At 57.5% G+C, this 26,144-nt stretch overlaps 2 protein-coding genes and 1 long non-coding RNA gene across 3 annotated transcripts; 2 read left to right on the top strand and 1 right to left on the bottom strand.

Annotated features, from left to right (window-relative positions):
• Positions 1–3,382: 3,382 nt before the first annotated feature.
• On the top strand, positions 3,383–5,500 carry DCTN6 (dynactin subunit 6). The gene is made up of 7 exons (XM_027689926.1): positions 3,383–3,418; positions 3,576–3,640; positions 3,722–3,827; positions 4,509–4,597; positions 4,782–4,829; positions 4,937–5,079; positions 5,163–5,500. The coding sequence occupies exons 1-7, from the start codon at positions 3,396–3,398 to the stop codon at positions 5,259–5,261; spliced, it is 573 nt and encodes a 190-aa protein (XP_027545727.1). The 5' UTR covers positions 3,383–3,395; the 3' UTR covers positions 5,262–5,500.
• A 2,175-nt stretch (positions 5,501–7,675) lies between these two features.
• On the top strand, positions 7,676–21,082 carry RBPMS (RNA binding protein, mRNA processing factor). The gene is made up of 9 exons (XM_027689925.1): positions 7,676–7,784; positions 13,648–13,725; positions 13,916–13,954; positions 14,077–14,139; positions 14,893–15,043; positions 15,693–15,823; positions 17,490–17,559; positions 18,797–18,902; positions 19,540–21,082. Exons 1-7 carry the CDS (start codon positions 7,722–7,724, stop codon positions 17,550–17,552), a joined length of 588 nt encoding a protein of 195 aa, XP_027545726.1. The 5' UTR covers positions 7,676–7,721; the 3' UTR covers positions 17,553–17,559; positions 18,797–18,902; positions 19,540–21,082.
• On the bottom strand, positions 13,343–15,684 carry LOC113970719. Its single transcript, XR_003535294.1, has 3 exons — positions 15,406–15,684; positions 14,339–14,776; positions 13,343–13,433 (listed from the first exon to the last, which is right to left on the bottom strand). It is a non-coding gene; the product is annotated as an uncharacterized LOC113970719 (long non-coding RNA).
• Positions 21,083–26,144: the final 5,062 nt, after the last annotated feature.

Below are 26,144 nucleotides of genomic sequence, written 5' to 3'. Positions count from 1 at the left end.
CAGACCACCTCAAGTTTACTCTAAAACTTTCCCCACCTGCTCACCTCTGACTACCTCCTTTTGACCTCCAAATATTCATTCTCGACCCTGGAGAGTTTCTCAAGTGTTACCTGTCCACCCATGACTGCCTTAGTTTATCCCAAAATGTTCATTCTCTCTGCCAGACACTGCCACACATTTTACCCCCAGAGTCTTCCCTGGGCCCGCTGTGGTGTCCACTCCTGGTTGCCTCATCTGCACCTCTCAGGATTCATTCTGGACCCTGGAGTTACATCAAAGATTTCTGCCCTCAATGTCTCCACCTGGCCACCACTGATTACCTCAGTTGACCTCATGATGTCCTTTCTCTCCCCTGGAGATAACCTCGTTCAAAACTCCCAAAGTTTTAACTCAAAATATTCATTCTCTGCCCTGGACATTACCTCAAGGTTTACCCCTGTAATTTTCCCCATATGTCCACTACTGATTTCCCCAGTTTACCTCATGGTGTACATTCTCTCTGCTCCATGTGACCTCAAAGTTTACAAACACAAATTTTCCCTTCCTGCCCACCACTGACTGCCTCACCTTACCCCAAGATATTCATTCTCTCTGCTACAGATTCTACTCCCAAACTTCTCCTTACCTACCCACATGTAATCAGCTCATTTATGCAAATACATGTTCATTCTTTACCCTATAAATTACCTCATGTTTACCGTAAAAACACTCCCCAACTGTCCACCACTGAGTACCTCATTTATACTTCAAAATATTCATTCTCTGCCCTGGACGTAACCTCAAGTTTTATCACCAAAGGTTTCCCCTCCTGCCCACCCCTCACTGCCTCAGTGTCCATCAGGAGGTACAGCCTCTCTGCTACAGGTGACCTCACACTTTACCCACTACACTACACTTCTCCCACGGTCAAGGTCTCTTAAAACTGCTGTCGTGCCACCAAACCTGCTCAGGGTCCCTCCCAGCTTCTGCCTGTCCTTGCATTTAAAGGCACGTGTATGTTCTATCTTCCAACAGCAAAACCCAGCTCCTCAGTGGCAGTATAAGCCCTGCTCTTACCTGGACAAACTCCCAGGCTCGGCACAGCTGTGGTTCATGGAGCAGCCTCCCAAGGCCATTCTCTCTCCCAGCAGGAAGCACAACTCGCCTCCACTCCGCCAGCACCAGGGGAAACCACGAGCCAGGCTGCAAATTGACACAGAACGAGCAAAAAGCATTAATGCAGCACCAAGAAACTAAGGGAGACCAGTTTTCGCCTCGGAACCCTGCACGGGGAAAGGCTTTGGGATTCCGAGGCAAACCCTGAGACACCCAGAGAGCAACAGCCCCGCAGCCCTGCCACGGCTCCCCCGGGGTCACCCGGCAGGTAAGGGGCTTACCCGGCCCCCGCTGCCCAGCACAACGCGCCCCTAAACGCCCCCCGGCTCCCCCAGTCCATAAACTCAGCCGACAAGGCGCTCTCACCTCCGCAAAGCCACGAGGGGCCCAATCCTGCCGCACACCCCCAGCACAGACCCCCCAGCCCAGCCCGTGTCAGAGCACTCACCGCACATCCCCTGCCGTGTCACCTCTCCCGGGGCTGTGCTCTGTCCTGTTCCTGACCGGGCTCGTCCTCCCGTGCGGCCTCTCCTGGTGCTGTGCTGAGCCGGGCTTGCCCAGGCAGGGCCTCTGGGAACGAGGCTTTGGAGACAGGAGCAATGAGGAAACCTTTCCGCAGCTGACCCGGTCCCACCGGTGGCTGCGGTTGCCCCCGTGCTCGGGGGGAGCCCCATCCTCGGGGGGCTCTGGCCGGCAGCCCCCCGGGCAGTTCCCAAAGAGCTGAACCTGCGCAAAGACAGTGGGAAAACGCGTACGCACCACAAAGTTCCCGGCGCTTTCCCCGCCGTGCCGCACATCCCTCCGGGAGCGGCCCCGGCCCGGGCGCAGCCGAGCTCCCGGCACGGCCCAGGGGCGGCCGATCGAGCCCCCCCGGCCGGAGCCGCAGCCGGGACAGCCCGGGCCGACCCCGGGCCGAGCTCCGCACCCTCCGTCCCGCGGGTGCCCCAAGGTCTCTGCGCACACACAGCCCTGCCGGGCACGGACACCCGGGCTCACGGCGCGGCAGCCCGGACAGGCACCCGGCCCGGGCAGCGACAGCCCCCTCCCCGCACAGCCCCGGCACTCACCGACTCCTCCCGGCCCGCACACACCAAAACTCCCGCCTGGGATCGCCGGTGCTCGGGAAAAGGGCTGCGGGGCGGGGCGGGGCGGGGCGGGCCGGGCCGGGGCGGTCCCTGCGCGGCACCTGCGGGGCGGGGGGAGCGGGGCGGGGCTGCGGCACCAACGGGCTCGGTGGCGCCGTCTGGCGAAACCCGCCCGGCACTGCAGGCAGAGCCCTCGGGGCGCGCTGGGACCGCAGTTCCCGGGTTTTATTCGCCAAAGGCAGCTGTTCGGAGGCGCTGGAGGGCGCGAGGTGTATTTCTGAGACCACACTTGCAGGACTTTCCCTAAGCCCGAATCCGACCGCGTAGCCCCACGTGTGATGTCGGGACGGGCCGGAGCGCCGGCGGTGTCGGGCGGTGCTTGCGGACTCCAGAGGAGGACCCGCCGAGCGGGCCCGGCGCCGTGGGGGGCTCAAGGCCCTTTGGGCTTTTTTAATCGGCGTCCTGAACCCCGCGGCTACGGGGAAAGAGGGAGGCGGGGACGAGGAGAGAGATGTTGTAACTGTAGAAGACCCTTCTGAAAGATTTTACTAGGAGGAGATTAGGGTTTTTCGCTTAAGGAAGTGTCCTGCCTGGAAAAACTCATGTTTCCCAGAGACAAATTTTTAGGTGTCTTCTCGTCCTTCATTCCAAAGGAGCTGACTCCCGGGTACGAGAGAAGATAAGTTCTTGCAGACACGTTTGAAGGCCCCCACAGTAGGGGGGGGGGAAGCAGGGATGATAAAAGCCCTGACAAGAACAGGGGGTGTGTCTTTTCCTAGTCCCGTTGCAGATTTGTACCGAGATGTTAAGTGTTCTCGACTTTGGAAATAAATTCTCCCAAATCCTTCCACTGGCCCGATCCACCCCTCTTGTGGCTTCGCCCCCGCCCCCTCACCTGTCCTGAGCCCCAAAACCTTAAACTGCCTCGTTTCGCGCTCCCGAAGCAGGACTTGAGTCTCCCTTTCGCTGCCCTGAGACTGCCCAGCTGGAACTGGTTCCAAGCGCCAACAACGCAGGACTTCGAGCCACACCCCTCCCCCTCCAAAAAAACCCCCCACGGGCCTTTGTCTCCGTTTCTGAGCCCCCCCAAAATGCCCGATTTATTGGTTCCAGGATCCGTGCGGGCGGTGACGGGGACAGCGGGGTGGCACAGCCGGGGCGGCCCCGCCCGCGTATCCCCCGGTGCCCCGCCCCGCGCAGGCGCCCGGAGCGGCCATGGCGGAGAAGGCGCAGAGAAGGTGAGTCCCGACCCGCCCCCCCCGCGATCACCCCCGATCTCCCCCCAATCCGCCCCCCACAACACTCCCGGGAGGCGCCGTCCCCTCCCCGCATCGCCGCACCGCCCGCTCTCGGCGGATCCCCTTCGCCCCGTGACCGCCCCGTCCCTGCCCGCAGCGTGAAGATCGCGCCGGGGGCCGTGGTGTGCGTGGAGAGCGAGATCCGCGGGGACGTGACCATCGGTAAGGGCTGTGTCCCCCCGCAAACCCCGGCCCGTGTCAGCCCCCCAAACCCCCGGGTGACGCGGCGCTGTTTTCCCGCAGGGCCCAGGACCGTGATCCACCCCAAGGCCCGCATCATCGCCGAGGCGGGGCCCATCGTCATCGGGGAAGGGAACCTGATCGAGGAGCAGGCGCTCATCATCAACGGGTCCGTGCCGCACCGGGCCGGGGGGGTCACCGGGGCGTCGCTGGGCTTGAAAACCCTGGGGAGGCAGAATTTATTAAAAAAAAAAATCACAAACTTTCATGCGTTTGTATGTGTGGCTTGGGAAGAAGTCACAGAATCATAGAATTGTTGGATGCTAAGCACCTTCCAAAAGGGACCTTGAAGATCATCTCCTCCCACACCCCTACCGTAGGCACTAGGCATAGGTACTTCCACTAGACCAGACTGCTCCAAGCCCCATCCAGCCTGGCCTTGAACACTTCCAGGGCTGGGGCAGCCACAAGTGCCCTGGATGGACAACCTGTTCTGGTATCGCACCACCCTCAGTAAAGAATTTCTTCCCTATATCTAACCTAAATTTCCCCTCTTTCAATCTGTACCCAATACTCCTTGTCCTGTCACTACAGTTCCTGATGCAGAGTTCCTCTCCAGCTTCCCTGTAGGCCCCCTTCAGATACTGGAAGGTTGCTAAGTCCTCCCTATGAATCCTTCTCCAGCTGACAGAGGAGAAGGATCCTAATCCTAAGCAGTGTCAAAACTCTGACAGTCCAGCTGGGTTGGGTGGGATATACATGGCTTCAGTCTGTCAGGAAACTGAGCTGCCAAACAGGACATTGCTGATTTGTGATCTCTGACGCGGAAATCTGCTCTTCCTTCTTGCAGCTATCCAGAAAATATTACCCCAGAGACTGAAGATGTGGAGCCCAAACCCATGGTCATAGGCACCAACAATGTTTTTGAGGTTGGGTGCTGTATCCTTGCTGTGGAGTGACGGACACACCACGCTTCTGTACTGATACAGGGGGGGCAGGCATGGGCTCCATCCATGTTCAAACATCCCAGTGCTGGGTGTTGGCTCGGAAATGGCATCAGGGTTTTTTACCTGTTGAAATAAAAGCCAAGCATTTTACAGTTTTACTTAACACAGACCCGTAGATTCCCAAGCGATGAAGGTGGGAGACAACAACGTCATCGAATCCAAAGGTAAGTCTCGGCTCATCATCTTTGGCCCCGGTGAGATTTTGCTCCTGTAGACGCTGCGGGGGGATGACTCTCACAGGGATTCCTCTCTCTCCCTCTCTCTGTGGCAGCATTTGTTGGCAGGAATGTGATCCTGACGAGCGGCTGCATCATCGGGGCCTGCTGTAACATCAACACCTACGAGGTGATCCCCGAAAACACCGTCATCTATGGGGCCGACTGCCTCCGGCGCGTGCAGACCGAGCGGCCGCAGGTGGGTGTGTGACACGGGGGACACACCCACACCCCCCTGTCCCCCTCGGGCTGCTGCCTGACCTCCCCTGCCTCCCTTTCCAGCCCCAGACGCTGCAGCTGGATTTCCTGATGAAGATCCTGCCCAACTACCACCACCTGAAGAAGACCATGAAGGCCACGTCCACCCCTGTCAAGAGCTGAGCATCTGCCTGCTGCTCCCGGTGCCTGGCCGGGTGTTTGGTCCTGGGAAGCACTACACACTCCGGGAAGTATTCAGTCTCTGTGATCCTCATTCCATCAAACAATTTATTGCTTATTTGTGTCCTTTATTTATCTTCCACCAGGAGTCTCAGACCAGGTTTGGGTCTGCTGTCTGTCCCACACTAACTACTGTTCGTGCTCTGTTTTGGGAATAAAATGTCACCTGTTCTGCTGCCCGAGGGAACCGCAGCCCTTTAGCGCCGCGGGAGGGGGTGCACGGGTCACACAAGAGCTGTCGGGGCGGGTGTCGCCGCGTCACCCCCGGGGACAGCTCGGGGACAGCCCCGGTGCCACCTCGCCGCGCATCCCCCTTCCTGCCACCAGAGGGCAGAGCGCCCCCGCGCTGCTCGGGGGATCCGGCCCCGCATCCCGGATCCACGGGGGTCCTGGGGTGGGAAAGGCTCCAGGCACCCGGTGCCACCCTCTGTCCCTGCCCCCGAGGGCTGCTCCTGCTCGGCTTCCCTCCCAGAGGGCCCAGAACGGAGCTGAACCTCCTCCACTCGCTCGTCAAGCCACTCTACTGGAGCCTTGGGAATCGCCACGCTTCCTAGCTGGCCCCCCAGATTCCCCAGGGATGTCCACAACCTCCCCTGTCTATCCCTGTATGACACAGCCTGGTGGTGTGTCCCGGCACAGGCAGACATCAATGCCACAGCAGAAATTCCTGTAGGAAAGAGAGAGGGGAGAGCATCAGCAACCACTGCAGAGAAACCCCAAGTTCTGCAGGATGTGGGGCTTTGGGTTGGACGAGGGGTTTCAAGGCATGGAAGTGGTGCAGCCCCCACCAGAGCCGATCGGATTTTTCTCCCTGAGTTCAGTTTCATGGCTACCAGAAATCCAAACCTACCAGGTTTTTGGTTTGTGATTCCAAGCCGTGTTCCAGCGCCACCAGGGAACTGCAGCTCTTCCCCAAAGCTGAGTCCAAATAAGGGTTGTGAATATTGTCCCATCTGCTGTCCAGACAAAGTGTTTTGTGGCAATGCCCATGGAAGGGGAAAACACATCTCTCCAGCTTCTCTACTTGCTCAAAGATAAAGGACTCTTTAGCTGGGAATCCACTCCAAAAGCAAGAGGCTCCAGCAGATTGGGGTGACTGGATCGGTTCCTGCACTCTAGATTCCCTCTGGGGGTCACCTGTCCTTGTAGCCAGACACTTCCTGCTCCCCCAAATCCAGCTGGCACAGCTCATTTCCATCTCCCTCCCGGCACGAGAGGTTCTGCTCTGTAAATTGCCGCTGTGGGGAGGCTGCAAACCCATTGGTTGCTGGGCTGGGATCCCCTGGGTAGCCAGCAGGACACGCAGGCAGCTGCCCCCAGGTCTGTTTTGGCCGCTGAGGCACAGAAAGGCGAGCTGTGACCTTAAATGCCCGATGGAACAAGCCCCGTGCCATCGGCAGGATGTCCTCGGCGTCACTCCGGTCTCTGTGCATTGCGTGCAGGCAGCGCCTGCTCTGGACACAGCTGTTGGGCTTCACCCCCAGGGTCTTCATCACCCTGCTCTGGAGCCGAGCCTCTGGGACCACAGCCCCATCCGTGGGGATGTGCAGGGCTGGGACAACCCAAATCCAAGCTCTAGGATGAAGGGAGCAGGGTGCTAGGCCCAGTGCAGGCTCAGCTAAAGCCCAGCCTAAGCAGGGAGCCCAAATGCAGCCCTGGGGCCAGGTGAGGAGGGACTGACCCCCCAGGTGGGGCTGGTTTGCGGTGGTCAGCCCCCACCGCTCCCCCCACTGTCCCCAGTCCTGCATGTGGTGTCCCCAGCACTGTCCCCTCCTCTGCCCCACAGCCCTGAGGCAGCCGTGTCCCTGGAACTGTGCCCCATGTCCCCAGCCGTGTGTCCAGTGTCCCCCGGACTGTGTCCATCTCCCCAGCCTTGACCTGTGTCCCCAACCTGTGTCCAATGTTCCTGGGACTGCCCCATGTCCCCAAGCCTTGTGCCCTGTGCCCATCTCCCCATCCTTGTGCCTTGTGTCCCCAGCCTTGTGTCCTGTAGGCCCAACCCCAGGTCCTAGACTGTGTCCCATGTCTCCAGTCTTGCCCTGTATCCCCAGCCCGGTGCCCTGTGTCCCCAGCCTTCTGTCCCGTGTCGCCAACCCTATGTCCAGTGTCCCCAGCCTGTGTCTTATGTTCCTGGGACTGCGTCCCATCTCCCCAGCCCTGCGTCCCACCTTCCCAAACCCCGCATCACGCGTCCCGTCTCCCACCTCCCGTGCCCCCGACCCCGCGCCCCTCCGTCCCGCCGCGCCCGCGTCGCCTCCCGCCGCTCCGCCGCGCCCCCGCCCCGTCCCTCCCCGGCTCCGCCGCCCCGCCCCGGCCCCCCCGCCGCCGCCGGGACCAGCCTCCAGCGCCGCCCGCCCGGACGCGGCTGCCGCCGGCGGGACGAGGAGCCTGGCCGGTCGCACCATGAGCAACCTCCCCGCCGACCGGGAGAGCGGCCCCGCCGATACCGGCCTGCCCGAGGAGGAGGTACCGGGTGGGACACACACGGGGGTTTTGGCGCGGGGGGGGGGGTCCGGCATCTCCCTCCCCACCCGCGATCCTCGGGGGCTGCGCTCCGCGGGTGCCCACGCACCCACCTAGGATGGGAGGGGGGTCTTCACCGGTGGGGGGGGGGACGTCTCATCGGTTTACGAGGCTCCAGGTACGCGGGGCTGCTGCGGGGGGACGGGGATGAGCGGCGGGGAGCGCATCGCCGCTCCCGGGGACGCCCCCATCCACCGCCCGCATCCCCCCCGGGCCTCCCCGCAAACGCCCCTCCGGCTCCCCGGCGGGGACCTGCGGGCGCGGGGAGCCCCACTCGACACACGCAGCTATGGGGGGCAAACCAGGTGGGGGGCAAACCAGACTCCCCCCGGTCCCGGGGCCGGTGCCTGGTGCTGCCGGTGCTGGTGGGTACAGCGCATCCAGCGGCCACGCGTCCCTTCCCGTGGGTCTCACCCCAAAGATGTCCGAAACATCTCCCCACGGTGGACCAACCACACGCCGCGCCACGGTGAGAGCTGGCTTTCTGCGTTCCAACCGCAAAGTTCCTGGTTTTGCCCGTGACCTTGAGATGGGAATTTGGACTTGTGGGAGGGTGAGAGCGAGAAGATTCCGATCTGGGATCTCCTCTTCCTTCTCGCTCTCCACCCCCCGGGCTGCTCCGGCAGGTCCCCGCCGGCTCGTACTGGGGTCCCTGGTCGATGGCCAGCGCTCGGATCACCGCAGCTCCGTCGGCCGCTGTTGCCTGCCCTCATTTGTTCGTTCTGGAGATGGCTCTGGCCTCAAACTTCCGAAAGTTTCCTAAATAATGGGGAGTTATTAATTGTGGCCTCGCGGGGTGTGTGGGAGATGATGCTGCCGGCCGAACGTGGCAGTGGGAGACATCCGTGGAGGCCTGTTGCCTTTTCCAACGGCACGGCATGTGCCCTCCCGGCTGGATCGGGGGAGGGCAGGGGCCGGCTGTCGCACTGCTCGCACTTGGGGAACCCCCGATCTTTCGATGCTGGACATGGGGAGTCCCTGGAGGGGACGGCTGCGAGGTGCCAGGGCCACCCGCTGTGCCGGGAACACATTAGGAGGGCGATGGCCAAGCCGGGCTCCTCCGGTGCCAGGCAGGTATTTTCCCTGCAGGAGTTTTGCCCAGCCTAGGCTGGAAGAGCCGGTGCTGTCGAGTATTTGCTTAAGCGCAGGGGAAGGGGGTTGCCCGGCTACTGCGCCGCACCTCTCCCCTCCCAGGGCTTGCCTTCCAGGCTCCTGCCCCCCCAAAAAAGAGGGAGAAGCAGCCCCTATCCCGGGGAGATCCGTGAGGTTGCTGCCAGGTGGGCAAAGCCCCCACTTCAGCTCCGCTCCTCCTGCCTGCTCCTGGCACCCCGGGTAGCCTCCCTATCCCTCTCGCCTCCTCCCCGGGGTCCCCACAGGGGAGCTGTGAGCCAGGGGGTTCCCCACGGAGGAGCCAGAACAATTTAGGAAGGCGGTCACGTCACTTTGGCCGGGCGAGAACGGCATGTAAAAGGCTCGGCGGAGGCCTTATTTGGTAGCGGAGCGGCTGCGGAGAGCCCGGCTCGTGGCCCTCGTTCCCATCCCATGCCAGATCCCTCACCCCGGGGGACCGTGGCGTGGGGAGGGAACACCAGGGGTGGCATCTGGGGGGGAATGCGCCCAGTGAGTGGGTAAAATTTTCCCCCGTGGCCCCTCTGTCGCATCCCCCCGTGCTCCTGCTTCCTTTCCCCCTTGAAACGTGGGGTCCGGAGGGTTTGGGAGCAAAGTCTGGGCGGGACAGGGCCGTGTGTGACCCCCGCCTGATCTCGCCGCTCCTCCGCTCTGTTGCAATCCCCCATCTGCTCCCTTGGCTTCTCGCTGCCTTTTCCTCCGCCGCTTCCTCGTTCCAGCCCCGGCAGCTCTGGACTCGCTCTTCCCCAAGGGCTGTTCCTCTCCTCCTGTCCGTCACCGGACGTTCGTCTGCCCCTCTGGACAAGAGGCTACGGGGTGGCGAGGCCGGAGGCTGATCCCGGTCCTCCCGCATTCCCCAGGCGGAGGAGCCGGCATCCCTCGGCCTCAGCTTTGTTTATGTCGGGGAGTTTTGCGGGCTGAAGGCATGCGTACACGCAGCCCGGGAATCTAAACCCAGCCGAGGAAGACGCTCCATTAGCCAAGAGAGTATTTATGCCAGGACTAATCCCGGCGGGGCTGGAATGCACCCCGCCGCGCGGGGGGGGACAGCACCCCGCTTTGTCGGGAATGGGGTGCGGGGAGAAGCTCCGCTCGCCCTGTTCCCTGGCTCCATGGCAGCCCCGTGCCATCGCCCTCCCGCTCCCGCCGGGAGCCGGCTGCCCGGCGGTGCCTCTCCGGCGGCGGGCAGTCAAGCGGATAATCGGCTGGTGGAGAATTAAAGCGAGCCCCGCTGGAAGGGGCGGACGGACGGACGGGGAGCCGGGGCTGAAGGAGGCGATTAAATGCCTCGTGGATGAATCACCCGGATGCCTCCCGCCTCCCCCCCAGCCTGTTAACGTTTACCGGAGGTGGTTTGGGCAGGGGCAGGGGACCGTGACCGTGCTGGTTGGGACACCCGGCATCCCTCGGGGCACCGCCATCCGATGGGGGTCCGAGGCAGGGTAAATGCCTCCCTGGTGCTTCCTTACCTTCAGGAACCTCACTTGTGGCTTAACATGGGGAGAGGAGGAGGAGGGCTGCCAGTGCTCCGTCATGGATCTCTCCATGCTGGGCCATCCTCGATCCATGCTCCTCTCCTCCTCGACTCCAGCCACCTCTTGGCCCAGGCCCTGCCTCTCCCTGTGTGTCTCCAGCCCTGACCATCCCAGCAAACCCCCTTAGACCCTTTTCATCATCCTTTAAATGCCCCAGATGGGATATGGAATTTCAAGGACAACAGAAGAGGATGGTGGGATGCAGAGGTAGAAGTGGGATGGAGGTGGCTTCTGAGGGAGAGCAGCAGAGATGAAGAGGAGACTTCCTGCAGGGACAATAAAAGCCAAGAGGGGACAAAACCAGGAGCAAGGAGACAGAGGTGGGATCCAGCAGCCCTGGCAAACCTGGGAGCTGTGGGGTGCAGCGGCAGGAGCAGAGAAGGACTGTGGAAGGGGACCTGGAGTGCTCCTCGTGCATAGCTGCCATCCCCATGGAAGGAAATGGAGGGAAATCAAGGTGGTCACCTTTGAGGTGCTGCACCCATGGCCAGCAGCTTCCTGGAGTAAACACTGGCTCTTCTGACCTGGAAAAACACCTTTGATTTTACCCCAAATTATAAGGAGAAGGAGAGATGGAGAAATGCTCCACCAAGAAGAAACTGAAAAATGTTTGTACAGCAGAACTGAAACGAAACAGCTCGGGCTGTCAGAAAAAAAAAATAAGGGGGTTTGGGCTGCAGGAATCCCATGCTCCAGCGCCCTTTGCTAATCCTTGCCTGGGAGCTGTAGGTCTGGCCCCATCCCATGAGACACTTGGGAGCAGGCACCTCGCCCAATCTGCCTCCCAGAAGGGGTCATTTTTCCCCATGGAAGAACATATATTTGCCTGCTGGCTGATAAGGCTTTTTTTTTTCCCAATCCCGGGTAGGATTTTGCCCTGAGTGTGTTTCTGGTAGAGGATGGCGACTGAATCCCTGGGATCTCTCGGCACAGGAAAACCTGGAGCAGCTCCCTGCAAGCCGAAGCTCCCCTTCCATTTAAGGGCAGGAGTAATATTTCCGCTAAAATCCTTCCCTTGGCAAAAGGATATCCGTCCAGCCTGCTGGGATTATCCCTGAGGAAACTCCCTTACCCTGCCAGTTCCACCTGTTTGTTACCCAGCGAAAGGATGCTGTTTGCATAGGACCTACTTAAACATCCCTGTGCCTCGGTACACCCCAGACCCCTTTTGTGGGGTGCAGATGGGGAGCACCCACGAGCTCGTATCCTTCCCTCCTCTCCCAGGCCTTTTGGGGCTGGAAACCAGCTGGGGGATCCTTTGGAGCCCTTCTCTCTCTCGCCACTGTGTAATTTTACGGATTCAAACTTGGCCGACCCGCATTTGAACTTCCAAAGAAAACAAGTCATTATGGAAGAGAAGCCCTTCTTCTGCGGGGCTGAATTTCAGAGGAACTTTCGGAGGGTTCCTCGGGGTCTTTTATCTTTCCCATCTCTCTCCCACGTGGCTTTGGGGATAAATGATCTGGCAGGCTTGGGCTTGTAGGGTTTGGATTTTAGGGATGCTGCAAACTGGCAGTGGGTTTCCCCCCACTCAGAGCTGTCGCCGACACCTCTGGTGTTTCATGCAGCTCCCCAGGGAGAGGAGTAATGGGAAGCCAGCTTGCCAGAACTGCTCCAGGGATGATGGAGACAGGGGACACCATGCAGGGATGCACACAAACCCAGCTGGGAAGGTGGATGCATCCGGAGAGCCAATTCCCTGGATAGCAGCCACGCTTAGTCAGACCTGTCTGAAAGGAAATATTTATTTCCCCAAGGAAAGGATAAATTTGTTTTCTTTACATTGAATTTCATGAGCACAAGGGGAGCTCCTCTTGCCTCCCCAGCCCCTGCTGGGAGAAATTTGGGCACTGTCTCCATGGGGTATTGGATGCTTTGGGATGCTCCATCAGCCTCTGGTCTCAGGAGACAGCAAAAATCTGGCAGAGGTGCCCCAAGGTGCTTTGGGGGGGCTTCCAGCCCATCCTGGCTGGCTCCACTAGAGAGGACAGGCTACCAGGCTGTGCCTGCCCGCAGCCCTGGCTCAGGAAAGGGTGAGGACACTCCTGTGCCGATCCCATCCGGCCTGGATGCTGGTACCTGCAGGAATGATGATGGTGATGATGATGATGATAACACAGGTACCTAGGATGGGTATCACCAGGGCTGTTGGCACAAGGGCTATATGCAAACAGCTCGAGTACCTTTTGTTATTTAAGAGATACAGGTCAGCCAGAGGTTTTGTTCCACAAAGCAGGAATGTTTGCTGCTCCCAGGCTGGGAGATGGGGGAGATAGCTTATCTGCAAGAGAAAGAAGAAATGTCAGCAGAAGAATAGGCCTGGGCTGGCTGTTTCTGGCAGTCTCCCATGTCTCTTTCCCAGGGAATGGGGCAGGCAGGGTGTGTGGCCAAAAAAATAAAATAAAATAAATCGAAGTTTTCCCCTCCTCCAGCCCAAAGTGTTCAGATGAGATTTTGTGGATGAGGAGAGGGGGAACTGGCAGCAGATCCGGTTCCCCACATTGCTTCACCAGTTATGAGCTGGTTGTAAAGCAAAACCATCCCAGCACAGGGCTTGCCTATCCCTGGGGAACCCCACATCCCGCCTTGGAGTTGGTGGGAGCGGGATTTCTGGCAAACACACCAGCTTTGAGGGTGCTGCACCACCACAAATGTTAGATCCACCAAAAAAGGGTTAAAACCCCTTAAAAGGTGACTTCTACAAACCAGGGACAAGCTGCTTAAACCCAGCCCCCTCCAAACCAGGGCCGTTCCTCCAGGAGGAAGAGTTGGGATTTGCTTCTCCCAGTCCTTAATGAGCTGCTGCAATTAAACTGAGACAATAGGCATTGTCTGCGGAATCCTGGAGAGATCCTGTTTGCCAGACCTTTGCCAGACCGGGGTAGGAAGGTGCTGGGATGCTGGAAGCTTTTTCAGCCCAGAGAGCACTCTGTGGGGTGAGGACAGGTCTCCCTTACATTTCCATGGTGCCTTAGCAGCTTCCTCTGTGGCCACCCCTCCCAAAAATTCTGCATCACTCAATTGTGGCTTAAGGCTTTTGGCTGCCCAGGAGGTTCCCTTTGGGCTGGCATTGTCCCTCTGGCTGCAGGAAGCCAAGTTAGGGATGAAGAGAATCCCCAGGAACCTTCTTTCTTCTTTTCCAGGTGAGGACACTCTTTGTCAGCGGGTTGCCTCTGGACATTAAGCCCCGGGAACTTTACCTGCTCTTCAGGCCCTTTAAGGTAAAGAACTGGGGAGGGAAAGGGGGGCTGGAAGTGTGGGGCTGGTCCTTGCTCCAGCCCCAAACACCTTACTGGGATCTGGTAGCCCACTGGTTCCCCCCCCAAAATCTAATTCAGTCAATTTATTCAGTTATTATTATTTAATGGTGGGGGTCTCCACTGAACACCCTTTTATATCCTTTCCTTGCAGGGGTACGAGGGGTCTCTCATCAAACTCACCTCCAAGCAGGTAGGAGCCACTCCAAACGGGGTGATTATCCCACCATTCCCTGGCACCACCAGTCCCTGGGGTGAGGGGGGTCCCCTCTGCTCCCCACCTAACTGATGGCTCCTCCTCTCCTTCCTCCACAGCCCGTGGGCTTCGTCAGCTTCGACAGCCGCTCCGAGGCAGAGGCGGCGAAGAACGCTCTGAACGTGAGTGTGCCTGGCCTGGCTGCTCCATTTTCCCGTTTTTCTCCTTGTTTCCCTGTCTCCAGATACTCCCTGAATTCCTCCACGCTGGGGATGTGCAGCTCCCATGCTGGCTGGCCCCACAGCATCCCCACCCCTCCGGACGATCCCATCGTTATTTCTCATCCACATCCTCCCTCCCAGGGGGCTGCATCCCTCTCACCTTCCTCAGGGCCATCCAGGAGGGCTTGAACTCTCAGGATTCAAGCCTTAGATACAAATACAAGCGAGAGACACTGTTCCCAGCCTCTCCTGTTTGTTCAGCAGGAAAAATCCCAGCAAAATCTGCAAAAGAAAAAGCAAATCTCACTTTTAACAGCTCCCTCCCACCTCTGTGGAGTTACCTGGAAATAGTCAGGGGCAGAATCATGTGGAGCTGGTTCTGCGGTTCCTCACCAGTTCTCCCTGGGTTTTGGTTTAGGGTTGTTTTTCTTCCCTGTCTTCATTTTCAGTGTAAAACTTCTTTTCTTTGGCTCCACTAATCCCTCTGGATAAGAGCTTGGCCTTGCGGGGATGCCGACTGCCAAATATGGTGCCGATGCTAAAGATGCTGGAGGAATGTGAGCCGCCTCGGGGCCCGGCAAATTAGCTCATTTCAAGGCTGGAAGTTGAAAAAACCCATAAATAACGGGGAGAGAGTTATTTTTGCTGCGGGGGCCGGCACGCGGCAGCGCTCGCCCACCCGCCGTGCCTCCTCTCCCTCCTCCCCTCCCGCAGGGCATCCGCTTCGACCCCGAGATCCCCCAGACGCTGCGGCTGGAGTTCGCCAAGGCCAACACCAAGATGGCCAAGAGCAAGCTGGTGGGCACTCCAAATCCCAGCACCCCTTTTCCCACCGCCGTACCTCAGTTCATCGCCCGGGAGCCCTGTGAGTACCGGGGATCTGCAGCATCAGTAAGGGTTTGGGGTGGCGGCCGCTGGGGGCTGCCCCAATCCCGGGGAAAACACCTTATTCGGGGAATGTGATGTCATGTGGGGTGCTGGAAGGAGAAGGGATACCGTGGGGGGGTGGCAGTGGGGAATGCCAGGTCCAATTGGAAGCAGCAGCACCTGCTTGCTGCCAGGAGTCCCCAAAGGAGAGGATCCTGGGACAGGTGGTAGCCAGCGTGGCATGGGGCCTGGAAGTGGGACTAGCCTAAGGTGCTGCTTCTCCATGCCAGGGAGTTTCCGTGTCACATCTGGGGGTCTCAGCAGAGGCCTCAGCAATGTCCTGCCGTGAGTGCTCCATACCTGTTTCCGCCTCTGGAAGAGCTTTTCTCGCGTGGGCACCGGTTCCTCACCTCACTGTTATGCACAGGCTTGAGCCACATTCTCTCCTCTGCTGGATCCCTGGGATCATTAAACCTTTTGGAGATGACAAGCCCAGTACCATGTTGGCTTTGCGGGTCGGCTCTCAGTGGTGACATCCCGCACTTCTCCGGGAGAAGCTCTGCTCCTGCTTTGGGGGGAGAAGGAAGGATATGGCAGGGGTGGCGGCCCTGTGGTCACTGTTAATTCTCCCTCTTCTTCTCTTGCAGATGAGCTCACAGTGCCTGCACTTTACCCCAGTAGCCCTGAAGTGTGGGGGCCGTACCCTCTGTACCCAGCGGAATTAGCACCTGCTCTACCTCCTCCTGCTTTCACCTATCCCGCTTCGCTGCATGCCCAGGTAATTCCAACCCATCCGCCACCACCGCTCACCCTCCCACCTGCCCCGGACCCCCCTCCCCCTCGGTGCCCGCCACACCACTAACCTCTGCCCGGCTAACAGGCACTCATTCCCTGCTCCCTGAGATTTAGGGATGGCTCCCAAATGGAGCTGAGAGCTGGCAGGGGTCCTGCCTTTCCCCAAACACCTCTCTGCCTTCCTACCTTTGCTGCCGCCCGTGGTGGGGCAAGTGGGGAGGGAGGGAGGGAGGGATGGAGGGATGGGGATGCTCTCTGGGTCTGGACCATCCCCATCATTCGTTGCCATCCAGCTGCTGGTGTGGTGTGAGATGAGGGCTCCAGAGCCCCTGGAGCGTTGCTGGGATGTGGTGCGCCGGACATGGGGTGTGAAGCCAAGCGGTTCTGATGGGGGGGAGAGGGAAGCGGAGCGCAAATGGAGGATCCATCTTTTATTGACGAGGTGCTGCCTTGTCACAAGTGCTTTCTGCCGGCTGCCAACGCCGGTGGCCCCCGATGGCAGCACGTGGCTGTTAAAAATTAACCGTCCGCCTGGGAGAGGAGCTGGGGAAAGAAGAGAAGAAGTGGAAATGGAGGAGGAAGAGGATTTCTTTGCAGTGCCAGCCTTACATCATGGGGATGCTGGGAAAAGACCTCTGCCATGAAGGGGGAATGGGCAGCTGCCTCCCCAGCATCTGTGCCGGACATCATCCCGGCTTTTGCTCCTTGCTGCTGGCTCCAACTCGGTGATGAGCAGGAGAAAACGAGCACACGAAAAGAGATTAGCTGGATAAACTGCTTCCAAGGGGCTTTTGGCCCTGGCCCACCAGGATTGAGCCAGGTTATCCAGAGCCACCGTTGCTGGGAGCCGGAGCAGCCAGGGGCTTGTTTGAGCAGGAGGGTGTGGAAAAGCGCTCGGCGTACAAACCTTGGATGAAACTCCAGCTTTTTGTGCCCTGCTGCTCAGAGGAAGAGCAGCAGTAAATATTATTGCAGCCATGTACTCGCCTTGTCAAATAACTGCTAACAGGCAGCACCTGCCCTGCTCGGAGAAGCGACAGCGAAGGAAATGGAGGCGTACGGAAGCTCTGAGGGTCCCTCGGGAAAACCTAGGCTGAGGTTAGACAGAAGAAATATTCTCTGATGTGCAATGTCAGCACAAGGGGAAGCGTGGTGGTGGCACCTTTCCCACCTTCTCCCCTGCAGGTTTGGTGGGGGGCACTGGAGAAAGGTGCCACTGTCCAAACTGGAGCTGCTCGGCTGGATCCTGCAGAGAGCGGCGGGACCAGGAACCTCGGGATGGATGGGGGCTGACTTGGTGTTATTTGGCAGGGCACTGAGCACCATGTGCTGGGTTTTGGCATCTGATGTTTTCCTCCCTGTTTCAAGTGGGCTTTTGAGAAGCTGAGAGGGATGAGCTCACTCCTGCTCAGTGGGATTGTGGTGCTGCTATCCCAGCTCCATCCTACTGGAAGCAGGAGTGCTGGGGGCTGTGCTTGGCCCCAGTGTTACTGTCCCGGTTGGAGCTGGGATGGCTGTACTGCTTGTGCTCTGACCTCTCTCCACCCTGTGCCTGGGGAAGGCTGGGAAAGGGGATCCCAGATGCAGCTGGATCTTGCCAGGGTGGGCGGCCACCCTCCTCTCACTCTGTGTCCCCCTTGCCTCTGCAGATGCGCTGGCTCCCTCCTTCCGAGGCTGGTTCTCAGGGCTGGAAGTCCCGTCAGTTCTGCTGAATGCCGGGTGAGTGCCACCATCCTGGTCCCATCCTCCTGCGCTGGCTGGGATCCACCTCCACCCTTACCCTGGGGCCTTCCCCCACCACCACAACTCCTGGGGTCTCCAGCAGCTCAGGGTGGGGGGCCAGACTATTGGTGAGGCCACTTTCCAGCAGGCACCCTTAAGTCCAGTTGCCTTCCTTGTCCCCAGGAAGGGGACATCCCTGCCACCATTCACCCCCAACACTTTCCCAAATGTCCCAGGGCAGCAGGGAAAAGGCATCCTGCTGGGGAGGGGGTACAGCGATGGAAAAGAAGGAAGCCCCAACACAACCATCTCATTAAACCTTAATGAAAACTCTCCTGGCAGCTCGGGGTGGTGGAGCTGCCAAAATAAGAAGTGCAGCCTCACCAAGCTGCCTGGCTGGAGGGAGGGACCGATCCGATTCCATCTGGGACCTCTTCGGGTGGAAAAAGCCTTGCAAGACATGCTCTGCAAATAACTCGGCCTTTCGTGGATAAACAAAGGGGACCCAAATGGAAGAAGGGAAAGAGGTTCAGTGGACACTGAGCACTGCTTTACCTCATGATCCCACCCACCCTGACCATCCCGGTTGGGAATCATCCCTGCACACTGCCGATCCCTGCTGGGAAGCCTCCTGCTTCCACACCCAGTGCATCCAAAGCTCTGGGATCGGCTGCTCCTGCTCCCATGGTCACTCATCTGGGAGGGCAGAAGGCCCAGCCCTGGCTGCAGCTGGACCCAGACTTGGATCCACAAAGAACTTACTGGCTATTTTAGGCCCAGCAGATAAAAATAGGGAGCGGCGAGGCTTTGGGAACCAGTGGTTCTTCCAAAATATGCACTGTGCCAAAGTTCCCAGATAAAATGTAAGCAGAGCCGTATTTGGGAAGGGGAGGCGAGCGAATCATTTGGAACAGGTCCACCAGCCCACAGCAACACCGGTAGCCACAGTGGGTGGTGAGGATGGAGGGCTGGGGATCTTTCTGGCTCCCTGCCAGGCTCCTCCACCCAGGAAGGGCACAGCCGAGGGAAGGGCACAGCCAAGGGAAGGGTTTTGCTGCCAGCCTGGCCCTGCCCTCTACTTGCTGCCTGGAGCCCATCAGGGCAGGGCTAAGGTGAAAACTGCCCCCCTTGGGAAGCGCCGGCTCTGACCACTTTGAAACCACCTCTCCCCACAGCACCGTGACCTCAGCCCCCCGTGCCAGCGTCCCTCACCCTCCGCTGTGTCCTCCCGCAGGTCTCAGGTGTGTGATGGTGGCCTACAGTCAGTCTTGTGGGTATTAGTGGAGTCTTCCAAGGCGGCTACTGGGGTGACGTGCTCTCCGCCGGACCACAGTGTGCTGGTAAGGCCAGGATGGCGTCCGGCTGTCCCGTGGGCTTGGCTGCTTTGGGGAGGGGGCCAAAGGGTGAGGAAGCCAGTGTGATGTCCACGAGGGAATAGGCAGTGAGGCGGGCGTGACCCTGGGGTTGATCCCTGCAGGGTGGCATCGCCGCTCCTGCTGCTGCCCAGCCGGAACCACGGCCCTGCCATTCCCGCCTTTATCGTAATTATCTGGGGCGAGGGTTTCCACAGCCAAGGAATGCCTCTCAGCTTTGAATTACCCCCGGTAATCTCATCTCCGTCCTCGCTTCCTGCCTTGGATCAACAGAGACTGAATTCCTCTTAAAGTGCAAAATTCAAGTTAACTCTCAGCTTCCCAGTTCAAACCCCAGGGGCTTCAGCCACTGGGAGGAGCAAACTGGGACCAGCGGGGTCCTTTACACCTGGGATGCCGACAGTCTCTCTGCACAGGCATTTCCCACCTCGCCTTTCCCTGTCCTTGGAATGAGGTCCAGGCACGGATTTCCAAAACAAGCCTCCCTTTCCCCCATGCTGCTGCACAGGAGTTTCCCCATGAAGGACGAGAGATGAATCACAGCCCCTTTTTTCCTCCATCACAGCTGCCTTTTTTTTTTAAACACCTCTCTCTGTTGTTACAGGCTTGAAAAAAACCCTCACATGAGTTTGGATTCCTCCAAGACTTTCCCACAGCCTCTATCACACATCTGCTCTCCTAGAAGAAAAACATTACCTAGTAATAATATTTTCCTCTTTTACACTGTATATTTGTAAGGAAGAGTGTGTTGCTCCCGAAAGCATGGTTTGACAGGCATTGTTGTAGTGTTTGAACTTTTCGAACAGAACCATATGAAAGCAGACTAAAACGAGAGCCAAGTATTTTTGTACCAAAGCTCCTCAACAGGACAATCTTACACCGAGTTGGACCACAGGCTTTGTGCTTGACTTTTGGAAGGTGTGTAATTAAGAGTCTTATTGTCCTCCCGGCCCCGTCAGCTGCATGTCCAAGGCATGATGTTCACGTGTGTGCAGATGTCGAGACACGCCATGCGGGTTCGCAGGAATTGTGCTCCCTCTGGCACAGGAATTGTGCTCCGGCCGTGTCGGCGAGACGTCCGTGGACACTACAGTATTACTGTCTTCTTCCCAGTTGTACCAAATGACAACCAGGCAGGACAATCAGGAACGTTCTTCCGGTGGTTTTTTTGTACCTTAGGGCTGTGTTTGTTCGTAGCTGCTGTGCAAAGCTTCCGCGGGGTGCAATGGCTCGGATCAGGGATGGGCACACGGCCCGCACATGTAGCAAGGTGACAATTTGCCTCCTCCTCTTCCTTCTCCTCCTCCTCCTGCCATGGCTGCTTCAAGCTGTTACAGGCAACGTAAACTGCTGTATGAGAAAAACTCTTCCTGCTACGCCGAAGCGCTGGACTGGGGTTTTAGCACCGAGGTTATGCCGGTCCGGCCGCTCGCTGCGTGGCATTCCCATGTTTCCATGTGCAAAGACAAGAAGGGAAGCTGCCAACACCCTTTACGGAGGTAGTGTACCAGCAAAGAGACTGCTTGATGTACTAGTTGCTCCTTCTCCTTGCTCCAGGAGGAATTTGCAAAAAGAAAAGAACAGTTAAAACCAACCCAAAACCTCAAATCAGGTCCTGGTTTCTTGCAAAGGGAGGTGCAAAGCTCCTCCTTCCATTTCCTTCCCCCGTCCTCATTCCAGCTGCAAGGAACACTGAGCTCAGCCGCTGCCCAGGCCTCACTGTAGCTGGTTTCCCAGCTGTCCATGGCCTCATTCAGCATCATCACCTTTTCCTTCCTCCTTCCTCTTGTCCTGTGGGTGGGCCAAAATAAGACAGCCGAGATTTTGGCTGTCGGGGTGGGGCAGGGGGATGAGAAAATGGGATTTTTTGCGCTGGGAAACCGTCCCATTGGAGTCTTCTGTAAAAAATGGGACTGATAGAAGTGATATGAGAAGAAATCAAATCCAAGACAAACCTCAGAGCAGCTCTAAAAGGAACGATACCGGCGTTCCCAAGCGAGGGACTAACTCTTTTAGCAAACTATTTCCTGTACTTTGTCTCGTGGAGAGGAGAGAAGCTTCCACATTGTCTACTCCGCTTTTGGAAATATGTTTAAAGGTACTTTTCTATTGTAATTTTTTAATAATAAAACCGGTGATTATTATAAGTTACGTGCAGAGCGTGGTTGTGTGCCGTGTGTCTGGTTAGGAACAGGGAGAGGGATCCCAACACACCCTTCAGGGCCTCGGGGAACAGCAGCCTCCTTGCTCCCTCAGGGTATTTGAAGACACTGTGACACTCCAGGGTGATTTTTCGGGGCAGATACCATCGTCCTGCTTGGCTCTCTTGGATCTCTAGGAAAGCTCCAAAATCCAGGCTGGAAGGATCAGCAGGCTTTAGAGAAATGACTCCAAGTTTACAAAGATGTTATCAGTTAGTTTTTAAACCTACTAATCTTGGCAGGGAGCACAGGAGCTAAGCTGCAATTTTCCATGAGCTCAGCCCCGGCCGAGGCAAACGTAACCTAGAGACGAAGGGCCAGATTAGCTTTGTATTTTTTTTAACACGCTGGGAATTTTGAAAAACTCGGGTTCATAAGCCCAACCTGGAGATTCCTCCTCCTTTCTCCGCTCCGCCCTCGCCCCCGCCCCAATAAATGCGACCAGCGTTCCCCAGGAGCCTCAGCCAACAGGCCAGGCTCTCAAAACAAAGTGCCAGGAGCAAGCTCCAGCTTAGCCAAGGCAGCTACAAACTCCAGGGTGGAAGGAAAAGGCACAAGGCACGGCAGTTATTTGGAACCCCTGGCTGGCAGGGATGAGTTAAGCCCTGAATATTGGATGTTAATCCCGCTGTGGCTGCGGCCACTGCCACCACGAGTCACAGCTTTCCTTCCGAGTTGCATCCAGGGGAGAGGTCTGTTGGCAGGCATAGGGTAGGAAGGGAAGGGAGCCACAACATGCTGCTCAGCCCAAGTGCTGCTCCGAGCAGCAGTAACTGGCCCAAACCTCTGTCCCAGGCAGTGCTTTAGCGGATACACAGATGTTTTTAGGAACAGATTCGGCAGGAAACATCCTCCAGCTAAGAGAGCGATGAAACACACGCACACACATCCTCCTGGACTTGGCCTGGGCACTGCATCTGCTCCGAGATGTGCCCTCTGAAAGGAAGCCCAAAATATTTAACCTCTTGAAATGTTTTTTCTTTTCCCATTTCCCTGTAAGCCAGAATGTTTTTGGCTCCGGTCTGATCGGCGCTGCCCTCATCGGCCCAGTCCCAGCGTCCCCTTTGCCCGTGGTGACCTTTCCCCCTGCGGCTGGGGGAACATTCCTTCCCCGTGACCATCGGGGCACTTACAGGAAGGCCTGAACTGCTGGCTGAGACTGGGAGATTGCAAAACGGGATCAGGGACTCCCAGGCCAGTGCTGCCATCTGATACCAGGGATATGTCCCGGGGGATATGAACATGCAGAGCTGGAAAAACCAAACCGTGAAGATTTTGCACTCTCATTGTTTCCACTTTCCCAAGTCTTTCCCTCCCCGTTTCCCTAACGCCAAGGCTAAGCTCAGGGAGGAGGGGATGCAGGCAGCTCCTTCCTGCGCATCCCTGCACCCCTGCACAGAGGTTTGCTGCCCAGCAGCAGGCTGGAAGCAGCAGGGAAGGCAGGGAAGAGCCTGTCAGGATCTACAAAGAAAAACACAGGGCTAATTGCCCACATCAGAGCAGCAGAGAAATGGGAACAAGATGGGAGAGGGAGAGCTGTAGCTCCCAGAGGACTGGAGGGGCTGGGCAGCAGTGAAGGCAGCCAGGCAGCAGTGACAGGGACCAGGGGATCCTGCCATGGGAATGGAGGCAGGCCAGCCTGGCCAGGGAGAGCAAAGGGCAGACAGAGCCGGCGCCGAGGCCGGCAGCGCCCGCAGCCCGGATGGGGCAGGGAGGAGGAGCAAGTCCGGCGTCCGCTCCTTGGGCCTCCTCGGGAGAGGGGGAGAAGGAATAACAAGGCTGGGAGAGAAAAGATGAGATAGCATTGGGGTTTGGCCAGGCAGCTTTAGAGGCTGAGGCACAGGCTGAGAGGGAAGCTGGCGGGTAGGAGCAAAGGGATGGGTGGCTTTGTGAGGATCGTTGGGACCCGGTACAGTGCTCAGCATGGATTAGCTCCCCGATTCCTAAAACTTGGGGAAATGGAGAGGCGTCACCCAGCAAGGGTCACTGCACTGCCTGAATGCTGCCAGGCAAGGCTGCTCTGTGCTCCCTGCCAGCATGAAAAGGAGGACGTTTTAACCCAGGGAGATAAGCGGGGGTGCTGCAGATGGGATCTGCCCAGAGAGCCAGCCAACATTTCATCACCGTTACCTGCCTCGCTCAGAGCAGAAACCAAAATGATGGTGGAGCTTAAAAAAGAAAAGCTAAGAAATACCATTAGCAGGTCACTGAAATGCTGCTTCTAAAACACGGGGAAGTCAACCATTAGCAGAGTCTGGACTTCATCTCTGCAGTCTCCATAATTAATAACCAGCTCAGGAGGGAATAAGGAACACATCCAAAGTGATGGAGGCAGGAAGAAACCGCACAAGTACTTCGGGCCTTGGATGCAAGCCCAGAAGTGCAGGTATAGTCAAAAAATTAACTTAATGGCAGGACAACCTCCTGCCTTAACCATCCTTTCCCCCTGCTGTGCTTGCACTCTGCACAAGGTCCAACCCACGAGGTCAGTGCAGCCTGACACGTGGTTCCCAGCCACAGGAGCACTGACGGGTTTTCAGAGTCATGGCTGTTTTTCCTGAGCTGTTGAGTAACCCTGCAAGCCGAAGCAGCAGAAAGCAAGCCAGAGAGACACAAGAAGAACTGCTCTTACAGGACACTGGGAACCAGGGCTCAGACCACAGGAGCATGTGGGTAAAAGGAGCTGCAGGTGGTCTCTGATTCAACCTCCCTCTCGCTACACGACTGCTGCCAGTAAGAGACCTGGGCAGCCTGGTCTTGCCTGAGTGATGCTTGAAGCCTCCCTCCATGGAAGGAGACATCTCCCCACCAGCTGTTTTTTTCCTAATATCCAAGCCAAACTTCCCACATTTCCCTATTATGTCACCTGCCATGGCTGCCAAGAGTCTGACCACATCATCCTCCTCACTGCCCTTCGCACATCCCTTTATCTGTGATTGGATACACCCCCAGCCATCTCCTCACCACATCAGGCTGTCCCAGCTCCCCACTCCTCCTCCCAGGCCCTCTGCCCCCTGCCCTGGCCAGCCTGAGAGCTCCAACCAGACCCTCCCCAGCATCCCTGGGGATGGAGTAGGGATTGAATAGAGAGAAAGGCCTAAACTGGACACAGTGTCCAGGTGTGACCTCCCTGGTGCTGAGCAGAGAGCCAACAGTTTCCCTTGTTGGGGGGGGGAAGAGAACTCATTTGGGAAGAGAACAGCTACAGCTATGCAATGCTAGCATGACGGAGAGGCCGCCTTCCTGTCGGGAGCCCTGCTGTGTCCAGGCAAGCCCTCTCTTCTGGGGAGCTGCCAATCTTCCTTGGAGATGTGTCCAGAGAGCCTGTGCAGGGCTGACAACACCGACACAGTCAGGAGCGCATCCACGAGCTGGAATGACAGACCTGAGCAGCAGTGCCAAAGCAGGCCCTCTCTCCCCCCAGAGGAGATCAAGTCACAAACCACCTGGTTTGCCATATCCCTGACTTTGCCAGCAGTAGAAAGCCAGCACCAGCAGACTGGGATCCAAGCCCGCCTCTCCCAGATGGCTGTTCCTCGTTAGCCTTGCCAGTCTAAACCAGCTCTACTGGACATGCTCCCCCAGAAGCAGAAGCTGCCAGAGGCCTCCGAGGCAGTAACACACAAAGGAATTTGGGCCTGGTACATTAGCAGCGACCGGAAAAGCGAGCAACAAGGCTGGAAATAATGAGATGTCAGTACCGTAGTTGCTTCTAGTCATCTGCAAAGGCAGCCCCTCCTCAGCAGCAGGTACCGGGGGCCTGGCTCTCCCTGGTGGCCTGGCACCGCCCGCCCGTGCTCATCGGAAGTGACAGCCCTCACTGGCTGCAGCCACGTGCAGGGCCTTCGTACCCTTTCTCAGGGCTCCCTCGCCTCGCTCTCCTCCGCTTCCTAAAAGCCCTGAATGATCGTGATGAATTATAGATTAGCTCTGGTACACATCGCCTTATGTCAGTTTTCTCATTCAACCGTACAGAATCCTGCTGTTTTCCATCCCCTTCCAGAATGATCATAATGGAGGAGGAGGTGGAATAACTGTCAGTAGAGCAACTTTTAGGAGAGAAGCCAGCAGAGCTCCACGTTCAGAGGTGTGACACACCTGGGCTACTCAACTTGACTCTCAAACGAGAGCTCTGTCAGGATCAACACATCGTATCCCAGAGCTGAGGGAGCAATGTCCTTGCTGGACAGGAGCCTCAGGAGAGTGGAAGAGGAAGTCCTCACCTGGCAGGGACACATAAAGGTGGCACTGAGATGGGTTTGTTAAAAAAACCTTCCTGAAATGCAGGAGACCAAGGTGCCTGCTGTGGACTAGATGGTCACTGTAGGTCACTTCCATTTGAAATATTCTACTCCGTGTTCTCCGCCCAAGTCCCCTCATCATCCTGGATAGCAGCAGATGCTTCCAGGGAAGGAGGGGAAAAATGGGGGCTCCCAGGAGAGAACATGATGCCTCTCAGCAGCCCTTTGCAATGCCAGACTGAGGGAAGAAGGGTTTTGCCAAAGAGAGCGAGCTGAGGGCATGATGGTTTTGGCCATTGGGAGAACCATCCTGCCAGACAGAGAATACAAGAAAACATCCTGGAGAAAGATGAAGCAGGTTTACGTTTTTAACAGCTGAACTTCAGTGAAAAGGCTGATCTGGACATGAACAATGTGAAGAGACTGAAGTGGACTGGAGTGGTACCAAAATGCTTTTAGCAAACAGACTCACGTTGATGTAGTCTGAGATGTTTTCAAGTTGCATAATTTGATTTTTAAGAGGACTTGGAAAAAAAAGTTAAGGACTACCGGGAACATCTTTGACAAAACCTAACTCCTGAAAACCACATAAAAGAGAGGAGCTCAGGCTCCTCTATTTGCTTTTTTTTGACAGGCTGAGAAAATTTGAGCTGTTCAGCCTGGAGAAGAGAAGGTTGAGTGAAGACCTCATAGCTCCTTCCAGTATCTGGAGGGGCCTACAAGGAAGCTGGAGAGGGACTCTTCATCAGGAACTGCAGTGATACGAC

The sequence above is a fragment of the Neopelma chrysocephalum genome, unplaced genomic scaffold, assembly GCF_003984885.1.
Source record: "Neopelma chrysocephalum unplaced genomic scaffold, ASM398488v2 Primary Assembly neopelma1_78, whole genome shotgun sequence".
NCBI classification, from domain to species: Eukaryota; Metazoa; Chordata; class Aves; order Passeriformes; family Pipridae; genus Neopelma; species Neopelma chrysocephalum.
Note: the sequence above shows the minus strand (reverse complement) of the source record. Positions and strands in the feature narration are given on the sequence as shown.